The sequence below is a fragment of the Muscardinus avellanarius genome (assembly GCF_963383645.1).
Source record: "Muscardinus avellanarius genome assembly, chromosome: 16".
NCBI lineage: Eukaryota > Metazoa > Chordata > Mammalia > Rodentia > Gliridae > Muscardinus > Muscardinus avellanarius.
The window spans coordinates 7,048,774-7,063,209 of NC_137802.1; the positions used below are offsets into that span (position 1 = coordinate 7,048,774).

The 14,436-nt window shown below is 44.2% G+C and overlaps 1 protein-coding gene across 1 annotated transcript in view; it reads right to left on the bottom strand.

The window, feature by feature from the left end:
• Positions 1-3,204: 3,204 nt before the first annotated feature.
• Positions 3,205-14,436, bottom strand: part of AKAP10 (A-kinase anchoring protein 10) — a gene marked incomplete at both ends in the record, with an annotated part of 78,977 nt that continues 67,745 nt past the window's right edge. Inside the window, 2 exons of the mRNA XM_080713932.1 lie at positions 3,205-3,324; positions 3,914-3,931. Coding sequence (XP_080570058.1) covers positions 3,205-3,324; positions 3,914-3,931 — 138 coding nt within the window. The remainder of the gene's footprint in view (positions 3,325-3,913; positions 3,932-14,436) is intronic.

Below are 14,436 nucleotides of genomic sequence, written 5' to 3' on the forward strand. Positions count from 1 at the left end.
CAAGTTGCATGGTATGTGGGAGTCTTACCACACCACAGGCAGAAGCCAGCTTGGGACAACTTAGGCAGGAGCCTGAGGGCACACTGAAGGCAGGAATCAGAAGCAGTGGAAATGGCACCATTGTCAGTCTTCACCTGACTTTCTCCTTGGCAAGTCCCAGCTCCCTTCAAGCTGAAGTTAAGCCCACTCTTCCTAGGCTACCCTGGCCTCTCCCATAGATCAGGCCCAGAGACCCTCCGGCCCCAGCCCACAGGTGCTCTAGGGGTGAGGGCTGTACTTCTGGCCTTGGGCAGAGGGCTTAGTAGGCTGGGGCATCTCTGTGGCAAACCGAGAGCACTGGTCCCCGTGCGTACTGTACCTTCCCCTGCCCTGAGCCATGCCTAGTCCACAGAGAAGCTTCCTCAGTGCCCATCTGAAAAGGGGCTTGGAGGGAACTATTAGTGTGAGCCCCACAAACATAACCTTGAAAGGCTTTACTGAGGCTCATTCCCTATTGTCCAAAAGCCAGAGATCTGGCCTGATGCGCTCCAGCGGTCAGCACTTATAGATTTTATAACTTATTCCCTCTTCCCATATGAAGCTTATAATACTTGCTCATCAGGCTAGAATGCCTTCTATTTCTAGGTTTTTATCTTTTTTAAATATTGCTGAGAGTCGATCATGTTTATCTTTCAGTAGGGTGTGGGGAAGCAAGAGGCGGCCCTGGCCTGAGTTCTAAGAGTGACCATCCCGCAACAGGCTGGAGCCTTTTGGAGGCCTGAGTAACTCCTCACTCTAAAAGCGAGGAAGTGTGTTTTTAGTTCCATTAAGTTAGGATTTCGTTTTGAGAGAATACACAAAATAACCAAGTAAGGTTTTTTTTGGTTTTGTTTTGTTGATACTGGAGAATGAACCCAGAGGCATGCTACCTCAGAGCTACACTTCCTTTTAATTTTTTGTTTTGAAACAGAGTCTTGTTGTCAGAGTCTTGCTACATTGCTGAGGCTGGCATCAAACTGGTGATCCTCTTGTCTCAACCTTCCAAGTATTAGGATTACAGTGTGTGCCACTGTGCCCAGCTCCAGTGAGATGTATGTGTGTGTTACTGAGGCCTGAACCCAACAGTGTTGTTCTGCCTCTCAGTTACACACACAGCACTATTTTTTTTGGTGGTACTGAGGACGGAACCCAGGGGCATTCTACCTCCAAGCTACACCAGTCCTAGTTTTTATTTTTATTTTGAGACAGGGTTTCGCTAGGTTGATGAGAATCTTACTACTTGCTGAGATTGTCCTCGAGCCTGTGATCCTCCTGTCTCAGCCTCCTGAGTACTGAGATTACCGGTGGGTACTACCATGCTTGGCTCTCAAGGAAGGTTTACTCAAGGAAATTTTTTTCTCTAGAATGCAGCAGTACTTTGCTGATATGCAGAACACACGTGATCACTAGGAATCAGAGCTAACTGACAGTACTTCACGCATCTAATAGAAACTCACTTTGGGCTGATTTTAGGAATTCTGATTTATTATAAGCATACATGAGGGATGCAGGACAGTGTGGAAACCAGGGAAGTCACGGTTCCCAAGGCAGCTGCTCCCTCATGCCGGGCCATGCAGCACCAGCTGACTTTTTTTTTTTTCTTCTCATTTGCAGTACTGGGAATGGAACCCAGGGGCATTCTACCTCCGAGGTGTACCCCCAGCCTATTTTTTATTCTTTATTTTGAAACAGGATCTCACTGAGTTGCAAAGGGCCTCACTAAGTAGCTGACGCTGGCCATGAACCATGATCCTCCTTTTTCAGCCTCCCAAAAGCTAGGATTACAAGTGTGTGCCACCATGCCCGGCTACCAACTCTAACTTTCTAAGGGTCCCATCCAAGCCACCATACCCGATGGTGACTAATCTCCTCCTCATGCAAAACCCTCAAGATACAAAGCTGTCCTGGGCCTGCCCTGTCCAGTCGATGGAATGTGAGGAGAGGAAGGGGAGGTGGGAGGAGAGGTCACTACATGTACAACACCCCACTCCTGGAGTGTGGTTGACTCTGAGTCAGGCCAAGCAGTCAGAAGCTCATCAGGCACTTTGCTAGATCTCAGTACTTAACATAAAGAGTGATAAAGGGAACCTCCAAGTTTCTATTGTTATTATTTTTTTGTAATATTGGAGACTGAACCCAGGGACATTCTATTTCTGAGCTACAGCCCCAGACCTACTTTTTATTCTTCTGAAACAGGGTCTCACTAAGTTGTGGAGGGAGGGCCTTACTAAGTAGCTAAGGCTAGCCTTGAACCTGCAATCCCCCTGTCCCAGACTCTCAAATACTGGGATTACAGATGTGTGCTACCACAACCGGCTTCCAAGATTCTATTGAACTAGCTGGGTGTGGTGGTGCATGCTTGTAATCCCAGCATTTGGGAGGCTGAGACAGGAGGTTCTGGGTTCTCACTTTGTGAGCCCCTATTTCAAAAATAAAGAATAAGCTGGGCGTGGTGGTGCACACTTAAAATCCCTGTGCTTGGGAGGCGGAGACAGGAGGATCACGCAGGTTCGAAGCCAGCTGTGCTGGCTTAAGAGATCCTGTTTCTAAAAATAAAGAAGTATAAAATAGGCCTGGGAGTGTAGCCCGGAGGTAGAAGGGCTTCCAGGATCCCCAGTACCACCAAAAAAGAAAAAAGAGAGAGAATAAAGTCAGGTGTACTGGCACACGCTTGTAATCCCAGCATTTGGGAGGCTGAGTCAGCAGAATCAGGCTTTGAAGACAGCTCAACTACTTAGTGAGGCCCTGTAACTCAGTGAAACCCTGTTTTAAACTAAAGAATAAAAAATAGGACTAGGGAGCCGGGTGTGGTGGTGCAGGCTTGTAATCCCAGTGCCTGAGAGGCTGAGACAGGAGGATTGCACAGGTTCAAAGCCAGCCTCAGCTACTTAGTGAGGCTCTCAGCAACTTAGTAAGACTTTGTTTCCAAATAAAGTATAAAATAGATCTGGGAGTATAGCCCAGAGGTAGTAAACCCCTGGGTTCCACCCCCAGTACCACCAAAAAAAAAAAAAAAAAGGTGGAGGCTGGGGATGTACCTCAGAGCCCCTGGGTTCCATCTCCAATACTGAGGGGGGGGGGGGGAGGAGATTCTATTAAACTAGTCAAAGTTCCAGTACTATAAAGCATGTATATTTCAGGAAAATCTTACAAGAGTGACAAAGACATACCAGGTTACAAAAGGCATCATTCCTCATTAAGGTTTTTACTTTGTGAACAATCTGTGGCGATGTCGATGACACGGCTGGATGAAGAGTGGTCAAGTGACTCCCGGGGCCTCTCAAAGTCCTGCCACACAATCCTATTCTGTGGGTACGTTGCATAGAGGGGGGACAGTTATTACTCAAAGTTACCTGAATCTAATTTCACATTTAAAATGAGCCCAAGGATCTACTTAGATAAAAGATTAAATCTGACCAATAATGTCAACTGTACTGCTGTGTCTAGTAGCAAGCGAGGCAGAAGGAAGTAACAACAGAGCCTCAAGCTCGCTAGTCTTCTTTTTGTAAGTTTATGAACTACTGGCATCTCTACCTCAGAAACACAAAATGTACACAAAGAAATGGCTAGAAATTATCTTAACTGAAAGCACTAGCTTAAACAGCCTAGAGTCTTACAGAAATTGTTATTCCAAAACATGCGAAGGCAGCGAAAAGTCACCCCAAACCACATTTTATTCTATGACCGTTATATTGCTGTCTGTTAAGGTTTGAAGCAATGTAAAATGGATGGAAGTATTCTGTTAAAAGAACAAAGTGGATTAATTACAGCATATACACCTAACAAAAGCCTCAGGTCTATGCTTACTCCACACGAGGCTAAGTCCAGTAGTGGCTCATGTTCTGGGTATTTGTGAAGCAAATGAAAATATTAGGAAGGGTCCATAGATTTCAACAGAAGAGCCATAAATGCCCTGAAAACAGGAAGTTGACACCATTTTAAATATAATTCATATATATATTTAAAATCAAACACAATTAAATATATTTAAGTACATGAATACTTCAGCTTTAGAAGAATAACAGAGGTGGTACATAGTACCAAAAACGTATACACAGCCTTTTTGCTTCTTCTGTTGACAAAACAGTGTGCTGCTATACAATTGATATTGCAATGGAATAAATTCTCTATTCATTCAAGACTTTCTCCAAGACAGAAGTGATTAATAATTATATATTTATATATATATATATATATATTTATCTCCTCCTTTTTATTTTTGCAGTCTGAGCAAAAGCAGCTAACGCCCCAGAGAACTTTCCTTCCCTTCGTCGTATGCAGCCGGGAAGCACTGGCACGGCGTGGCAGGTGGAGTGTGCGGGTCGTGGGCAGCCTGCCGATGGCCGTGTGGCCCCCACGCAATGCTGCCTGAGCAGAAGGGCAGTGAGTGAGTCTCTTACTGTCCCGATGACAGAATGAAAAAAGGCCACCAACTGCACGCTTCCCACTCACAGCAACGGGGGAGGCAGGCAAAGTTGAATGCTTCTCTCCCCGAGTTAAGGGGGAAAAAAAGTATAGTCTGGAAATAACCATTTTGTTTAAGGTACCACAGGGGAAAACTGGAGTGATCGCAGCACGTTTCCTGCTCCCCACATGTATTCTGAAGGGGAAATGAAGCAACCGAAGTGCAGAACTCAGAGGAGCAAGCGCTAATGGGCAGACTAAGCTACACTCACCTTCTGTTAGGGGGGAGCAGCTGGCTTCAAGGACTGCACCACAGAAGCCAGTGAAACGTGAAAACTACCAACGGGAAGGACGGTGTCACCGAGACCTGGCCTGCGGTGTGCCGGCTCCCTCTACATGCCTCTGTGAAGCCAGACCACGCGAGGAGCCCTCACGCTGCTCGCCTGCGCTGCTGGGACCTGGCTCTCGGTGGGCGGACTCACCTGGTAGCTTCAGGAGGCCTGCGCAAAGCACCTGTGCGCTAACGATGCTGCCAGAGACGGAGTCCTGCTACTGTCAGCTGTACATCACTATCAGCTGTACTCCATCTGCCTCACGGGATGGTCCCTGTCCATTCCAGTAGGCTAACGCTCTCATATGTAGGTTATTGCCATTGGAAAACTAAATTTTCTAGTAATGTAAACAATACCACTTTGTAGCTTTGTGACTCACTGTGTGAACATTGTGTGCATCGCTATGTCTACATGTTACTCTGCGGTACGGTGGAAGTATAGGATTGTCTTCCGTTCCTTCTTGGAAACAACAGTGATGTATCAGCGAGAAGAAATACAGTGCTGTTTTCATTGGCTGTGTTGAAAAATCCAACCATAGGAAAAAGTTCTCATATTTTTCAAAAGCAGATTTCTTTTTATCTTAGGTCTTGAGTCATAGCTGAAAAAAAAAAAAAGACAGAAAAAGAAAAAAATCAGGTACATTTCTCTAACAAGTGACACATTATTATTACAGACTAAGGAAGAAGGCAACCAACATTTATTCAGTGTTTACTATATGCCAGAGCTTCTGACAGTCAGAATCTGACTGCTAAGCCTCTGTGAGGAAAATATTATAATTATCCTCCTTTACATATGAGTGAATGGAAGCTTAAAGAAGTATTTTATTTTATTTTTCTGTTTTGGCAATATATCTTAGAACGAGAAATTCCCCCCTCCCATTTTTCAGTGCTGGGAATTGAATCTAGGGGCATTCTATCTCTGAGTTATACTCGCAGCCCCTTTGATTTTAAAACAGGGTCTCATTAAATTGCTCAGTGTCTTGCTGAGACTAGTCTGGAACCTGCCCTCCTCCTGTCTCAGCCTTCCAAGTACTAGAATTACGAGTATGTGCCATTACACCTGGCTAAAACATTCCTTTCTTCTTTTTGTAGTACTGGGGATTAAACACAGGAGTATTTTACCTCTAAGTTACACCCCCCCAGCCCTTTTTACTTATTTGAAACAGGGCCTTGCTAAGTTGCAGAGGGCTTTGCTAAGTTGCTGGTCTTGAACCTGTGATTCTCCAGTCTCCCAAGTACTGGTGTGCCGGTACTGGAAAATTGCTTTGGTATTAATACCTAAAATGTAAAAAGTCGTCAGGGCCTGGGTGCTTCGCAGGCACTCAGTAAGAGAGGGGCGGCAGCTGTTAGGATGCAGTTTCCTTCTCTCTTTGCCCTTCCTTCTAATGATTAACCTAGAATAAAAGCCTCAGAGTTAACTGAAGCCTTTAGCCCTGAAACTATATAGTTCAGTTTTCTATCAGTGCCTCTGTTTACCTCTTCTTCTCTGTGATCTGGCCTGGGTATAGGAAAGGTAAACTTTGTGTGCATGGTGGCGCATGCTTGTAATTCCAGTTCTTGAGAGGCTGAGACAGGAGGATCACAGGTTTGAAGTCTGCCTCAGCAACTTAGTGAGGCCTCTGAGCAACTTGGCGAAACCCAGTTTTATTTATTTATTTTTGTGGTACTGGGGGTGGAACCCAGGGACTTTCTACCTCTAGGCTATACTCCCAGACCTATTTTATATTTTATTTGGAAACAGGGTCTCACTAAGTTGCTGAGAGCCTCACTAAGTAGCTGAGGCTGGCTTTGAACCTGCGCAATCCTATCTCAGCCTCCCAAGTTCTTGGGATTACAAGCGTGTACCACCACACCTGACTCTGAAACCCTGTTTTTAAAAAAAACACATAATGTTGGGTGTGGTGGGACACACTTGTAATCTCAGTATTTGGGAGGCTGAGACAGGAGGATCTCACAGGTTCAAACCCAATCTCAGCTATATTTAGTGAGATTCTCAGCAACTTAGTGAGACCCTTTTGCCAAATAAAAGTATAAAATAGGTCTAGGAGTATAGTCTGGAGGTAGAAAAGCCCCTGGGTTTCACCCCCAGTACCATAACAAAATAAAAAAATAAAATAAAAGCCGGGCGTGGTGGTGCACGCTTGTAATACCAGCATTTGGGAGGCTGAGAATCGTGGTTCGTAGAATGTCCCTGGGTTTTACCTTTAGCACCCCCCAATTTTTTTGAAACGGGGTCTCCCTAGTTTGATTAGAGTCTCACTATTTTCAGAGGCTGTCCTCATTCCTCCTGTTTCAGCTTCTTAAGAATTGGGATTACAGGTCTACACCACCACACCCAGCTCCAAAGATATTTATTAAAATAGTTTGAAGCTGGGCGTGGTGGTGCACGCTTGTAATTCCAGCATTTGGGAGACTGAGACTGGAAGATCATGGTTCGAGGACAGCCTCAGCTACTTAGTGAGGCCCTCTGTAACTTAGTGAGACCCTGTCTCAAAATAAAGAATAAAAAATAGGGCAGGGGGTGCAGCTCAGAGGTCAAATGCCCCTGGGTTCCATATCCAGACCCACCAAAATAAATAAATAAATAAATAAATAAATAAATAGAAAAAATATATTTGAACAGGGAAAAAAAACCCCTCAAACATCCTAAATAATCATCCACAAGGGATTCACTAAATGAAAATAGAACTGTAATATGGACAGGTATGGTGGTATATGCTTGTAAACCCAGTACCTAGAAGCTGAGGCAGGAGGATCACAGGTTCCTGGCCAGTTTTAGCAACTTAGTGAGGCCCCCTGCAGCTTAGTGCGACCTTGTTTCAAAACAAAAAATAAAATAGGGCTGGTAGTGGAGCTCGGAGATAAAATGCCCCTGGGTTCAACCACCAGTGCCATAAAAACCTGTAGAATGGAATACTCTGCAATTCTAACAAAGAAAAACAACAACAACAACAGAAAACAACTGCGAGCTGCCAGGCTACCAATACCAAGGCCAGGAAACTGAGAATGTTCCCTCCTCACCACACCAGGGAGAAAACAAACATCACAGAAGGCATGGCCTCTGCTGCTTGTGGGTTAGATACGCTCAATTCAGTGTGCTGGGAGATGGCTTCCACTGAATATTCAAGCATATTCTATAGCAACAGAGCGCTGGGCTTCAAAGCAGAGAGAGGCATCAGCTGTCCACAGAACAGACTCACATTCACAAGCCCATGGGATGAGAATTAGAAGGGCATCTTTCCAGCTTTTTTTGTCTGATACCTCTGAGGTATGAGGTACCAGAGAAGGAAAGTCACTCGCAAAAGGTCACACGTATTGACTACAAATGGATTCAATGGCTGAGGGTGTAGCTCAGTGACAGAATGCCCACCTAGTATTTTCAAGGCCTTGTTGATTTCCAGGCACCACAAATCAATCCAACAAACACACACACACACACACAGCTAGTTTTGCTAGCTAGTTCAAATCCTTGATTTAGCAGTTCTGCTGGTCTAAGTGCTTTCTTTTTTTTGTGTGTATGGTACTGAGGATGGAACCCAGGGGCATTCTACCCCCAGCGACACCCTCAGCCCTATCTTTCTCTCTTTTTCTGTGGTACTTCGTGGGGGGTGTTCTGCCTCCAAGCTATATCCCTAGCCCTATTCTTTTTTTTTTTTTTTTTATAACAGCACTGGGCATGGAACCCAGGGGTATTCTACCTCTGAGCTACACCCCCAGCTCTATTTTCTTTCTTTATTTTTTAGTGGTACTGGAGGTAGAACCCAGGGGATTTTCTACCTCCAGGCTATACTCCCAGACCAATTTTTTTATACTTTTACTTGCAAACAGGACCTGAGTAGCTGAGGTTGTCCTCGAAATGCGATCCTCCTGTCTCAGCCTCCCAAGAGCTGAAATTACAAGCGTGCACCACCACCACTGGCTCAGCCCTATTTTTTTTTTTTTTTTTGGAAGCAGGGTCTCACTGAGTTGCAGAGGGCCTAAGTAGCTGAGGCTGTCTGCAAACTGTGATCTTCCTGTGTCATCCTCCCAAATGCTGTGATTATAAGTGTGCACCACCATGCCCGGCTTTTATTCTTTTTTTTTTTTTTTCCAGGTCTGAGGATGGAACCAAGGGGCATTCAACCTCCAAGCCACACACTCCACCCTATTTTTTATTCTTTATTTTGAAACAGGGTCTCACTAAATTGCAGAGGCTGGCCTCTGCAATTGCACTAAGTAGCTGAGGCTGGCCGCAAACCACGATCCTCCTGTCTCAGCCTTCCTAATGCTGGGATTACAAGTGTGGTCCACCACGCCCGGCTCCCGGCTTTTATTCTTTATTTTGAAACAGGGTCTCACTAAGGTGCGGAGGGGCTCACTAAGTAGCTGAGGCTGGCCATGAACCTGCAATCCTCCCATCTTAGCCTTTCAAGTACTGGGATTACAAACATGCACCACCATGCCAGGCTGGTTTAAGTGTCTTCCATACCAATACACTGTTGATCTTGGAGGGACAGGTAGGAGAGATGTCCTGATAAGGCAAAGCCAAGGTCTAGCAATCTCTAAAACTAAAATTCAGCAAAATGCATCTATAAGTCCTAAAAATGAAAAGCACTTGATAATAAAATCGGAACAGAGACAGACGATGCTGAGACAGGAGGATCACAGGTTTGTGGCCAGCCTCAGGTACTTAGTGATATCCTCTTTCAAAATAAAGAAAGGAAAAAAAAAAAAAAAAAGGGCTGAATGTATAGCTCAGAGGTACAAAGCCCTTGGGTTGAATTCCCAGTGCTGGGGGAAAAAAATCTGAATTATACAACTCAAGTGAAAAGCCTAAATTTTAAACATCTGCTTACCAAAATGTTTCTTTCTTTCTTTCTCTCTCTCTCTCTCTTTTTTTTCTTGGTGTGTGTGGTACTGGGGGGTGGAACCAATGGGCTTTCTACCTCCAGGCTACACTCCCACCACTATTTTGTTTTTATTTTTTTATTTTATTTAATTTTTTAATTTTTGGTGATACTGGGGGTAGAACCCAGAGGGTTTCTACCAGGCTATACACCTAGACATTTTTTCTTAATATTTTATTTGGAAACAGGGTCTCACTAAGTTGCTGAGGGCCTCACTAAGGTAGCTGAGGCTGGCTTCAAACCTGTGCAATCCTTCTGTCTCAGCCTCCCAAATGTGTACCACCATGCTTGTTTATTATTATTATTTTTAAATGTTTTATATTTTGCAGTATAGGGCATCTACCTCTGAGCTGCTCCCCAGCACTAATTTTTTTTTGGGGGGTAGTGTTGGGGATTGAAACCAAGGGCATTCTACCTTTGAGCTATACCCCCAACCCAGTTTTTTATTCTTTATTTTGAAGCAGGGCCTCACTAAGTTGTGGAAGGCCTCACTAAGTAGCTGTGCTGGCCTCAACCTGGACCCTCCTGTCTCAGCTCCCCAAATGCGGGGATTACAAGCCTGCACCATCATGCTTGGCACCTAGTCCTATTTTATATTATTATTATTATTATTATTATTATTATTATTATTATTATTATTATTTTGTTGGTACTGGGGTTCCTGGAAGCCCTTCTACCTCCAGGCTATACTCCCAGACCTATTTTATATTTTTATTTAGAAACAGGGTCTCCTAAGCCAGCACGCGCGGCTGGCTTCGAACCTGCATGATCCTCCTGTCTCTGCCTCCCAAGCACAGGGATTACAAGCATGCGCCACCACGCCTGGCTATTTTATTTTTTTTGCGGTACTGGGGATGGAACCTGGGGCATTCTACCTCTGAGCTACACTCCCATCCCTCTTTTTTTATTTTTCTTTTTAGAAACAGGGTCGCACTGAGTTGCAAAGGGCCTAAGTAGCTGAGGCTGTCCAGGAACTGGGATCTTCCCGTCTCAACCTCCCACATGCTGGGATTACAAGCGTATGCCACCATGTCCAGCTTTATTCTGAAACTGTCTCACTGAGTTGCAAAGGGCCTCATTAAGTAGTACATGAGGCTGGCTGCAAACTGCGATCCTTCTGTCTCAGCCTCCCAAATGCAGGGATTGCAAGTGTGCATCAACATGCCCAGCTCCCAAAATGGTTTTAATTTTCTTTCTTTTTTGGTACTAGGGATTAAACCCAGAGCTATTGTACCTTTGAGGTATTCCCCGGCCCTTTTTATTCTTTGTTTTTGACACAGGGTCTGGCTAAGTTGCTATAACTGGCTGCAAATTTGTGAGCCTCCTGTTTCAATCTCTCAAGTACTGGGATTATAGGCGTGTGTCACCAAAATGGTTTCTTTTCTTTTCTTTCTTTGTTTCTTTGGTGGTACTGGGGGTGGACCCAGAGGCTTTTCTATCTCTGGGTTATACTCCCAGACCTATTTTATATTTTATTTGAAAACAGGGTCTCACTAAGTTGCTGAGAGCCTCACTAAGTAACTGAGGCTGGCTCCGAAACTGTGAGATCCTCCTGTCTCAGCCTCCCAAACGCGGGGATTACAGGTGTGCGCCACCATGCCTGGCTACCAAAATGGTTTCTGAAGGCCATTTTCTTTTTCTTTGCAGTACTAGGGATTGAACCCATGGGCGTTCTACCTCCAAGTTACGCACTCAGCCCTATTTTTTATTTTTTATTTTAAAACAGGGTTTCACTGAGTTCTAGAGGATCTCAACTAAGTAGCTGAGGCTGGCTGTGAACCTGTGATCCTCCTGACTCAGCCTCCCAAGTACTGGGATTACAAGCATGCACCAAATCCGGCTTAAAGACCATGCTCTTATTGTCAAACATTTGCTCATCAACACGAGAAACTACAGAAATAAATAACTTGGCATTTCTTTGTATACCTTTAGCTCAAATTTTACTATTTTAGGTTTGCCTGAGCCAGAAGATAAATATAGACAAAAATTATCCTTACACAGAGAAGAGAATAGAGTCTGCAAAAGCAAACAGAGTTTTGGTATATGAATCAGCTCAGTGAGAAGGTCACAAACTGAGCTCTGCTGAGCGCTTCTCAGAAAAAAAAAGTTGGCTTCGACAGTTCATAGGAAAGTGTGATACTGGACCTAAACCAAATTCAAGACATCTCAACTACCGAGGGTCATATGGATGTCACTGAACATAAAAACGTTACTTGGGGATGGGTGGGTAGGTCAGTGGCAGAGTGCTTATCTAGTATACTCAAAGTCCCTAGAACCAAAGAAATTAAAAAAAAATTTTAAGACTCTTTCAAACAAGTTTTTCTCTGATTTCAAATTTTTATTGTGAATGATAGAGGTATAGTTTAGTGATCTCATAAAGATATGAGATTCTATCACATGAAGTCTTCATTAATCAACTCAAGTTAGGGGAAGTTAAATGTAAAAAAACCCAGAACTTTTGGCTTGGAAAAAAAAAAAAAAGACTGGGAGCTGGGAATGGGGACCCCTTTGCAACTCAGTGAGATCCTGTTTCAAAATAAAGAATAAAAAATAGGGCTGATTGTGGTGGTGCATGCTTGTAATCCCAGCATTTGGGAGGCTGAGACCAGAGGATCCAGTTAGTGGACAGCTTCAGCTACTTAGTAACGCTGTTTCAAAATAAAAAATAAAAGCCGGGCATGGTGGCGCACACTTGTAATCCCAGCGCTTGGGAGGCTGAGACAGGAGGAGGATCACACAGGTTCAAAGCCTCAGCTACTTAGTCAGGTTCTCAGCAACTTAGTGAGACCCTGTTTCCAAATAAAATAGAAAATAGGTCTGGGAGTATAGCCCGGAGGTAGAAAGCCTCTGGGTTCCACCCCTAGTACCACCAAAAAACAAAACAAAACAAAACAAAGAATAAAAAATAGGTCTGGGGGTATAGCTCGAAGGTAGAATGTCCTTGGGTTCCATCCTCAGTACTGAAAAAAAAAAAATTAAAAATAAAATTGGGCTGGGGGTGTAACCATAAGGCAGAATGTCCTGGGTTCCATCTCCTATCCCCAGTAACACACACACACACACACACACACGCATGCACGCACGCACACACACACGCATGCACTCATGTGGAGGCCTGAGGACTGAAGAAAGCAAGTGACTGCCTTCTAGTCTCTGTAGATGCTCTGTGTATCTCTCAGGCAATACTAGAACTAGCTGGTAAAGCTGTACACACACAAAATATTAGCTTTCCAGAAATGAGAATTTCCTAGCAATCATTGGTATGTGATATCCAGGAAAAGATGGTAGATTGAAGACACTCATCTGATTTGTTTCCTCCTCCTCCTCTTCCTCCTCCTCTTCCTTTTCTTCCTTCTTCCTCCTTCTCCTTCTTTTTGGTGGTACTGGGGTTCCTGGAAACCCTTCTACCTCCGGGTTACACTCCCAGACCCATTTTTATGCTTTTTTAAATTTGGAAACAGGGTCTCTTAAGCCAGCTTGGCTAGCTCTGAACCTGTGCGATCCTCCTGTCTCCGCCTCCCAAATGCTGGGATTACAAGGGTGTGCCACCAGGCTGGGACCTTTTATTTTTTTATTTTGAGGTAGGGTCTAAGTTGCCCATGCTGTCCTTGAATTTGTGATCTCCTTTTCTTACCCTCCCAGGTATTTGCCATTGAATATGGCTGGATTCAGTATATTTTAGATTTGATTTTATCTCTATTTGTTTGTTAGCTATATTTCTCATTTATTAGTGTTGCAGTGTACATACCACATTACATTAAGAATAAGAACTTTAAAACAGCCAGGCCAATAATCCCAGTATTTGGGAGGCTGGGACAGGAGGATGACAGGTTCACAGCCAGCCTTGGCAACTTAGCAAGACCCTGTTTCCAAATAAAACAAAATGGCTCAGGAGGATCACAGTTCATGGACAGCCTCAGCTACTAAAACTGTTTCAAAATAATGAATAAATAAAGCCAGGTGTGGTGGCGCACGCTTGTAATCCCAGCACTTGGGAGGCTGAAACAGGAGGATCGCGCAGGTTGGAAGCCAGCCTCAGCTACTTAGTGAGGCTCTCAGCCACTTAGTGAGACTGTTTCCAAATAGGCCTGGAAGTGTAACCCAGAGGTAGAAAGCCCCTGGGTTCACCAGTAACACACACACACACACACACACACACACACACACACACACACAAAATTAAATTTAAAAAAGGGCTGGGGGTATAGCTCGGAGGTTGAATGCCCCTGGGTTCCATTCAGTACCGCCAAAAAAATAAAATAAAATAGGGCTGAGAATGTATCCTGAAGGTATAAGATCCCTGGGTTCCATCCCTAGTAAAAACACACACATACACACACACACACCTCTCCCCCAACAACAATAACAAAACCTTTAAAATAGTTTACTTACATTTCCCCTTTCTGTTCTTTACACTACAAATGCAAGTTTTACTTCTAAGTATGTTAAGGCCAAGGACTCAAGGAGACTTAGAGGGGACTCCTTTTCTAAACATTTCTGCAGTTCTCTTCTCGGAAGCTCCTTCTCTTCTGGTGCCCTGTCTATAACTTCTAAGCCCTCAGGCTCCCCCAAGTTTGATTTCTGAATCCTTGATGCAATCAGTCTACTGGGCTCTGTTTGGTTCCTCCCTCTCTGCGCTCTGGAAAGCTGGTGGCTTCTCAGTAGTGAACAGGGGTTGCTCCAATGCTACTACCCTTTTCAAGGATCACAGCCCCAGCCTGCATGTTTTCCAACACCTAAGTAGTTGTTTCATTCATTCTGTCAGTTTTCTGGTTGATGATGAGAAGGTGATTAGTA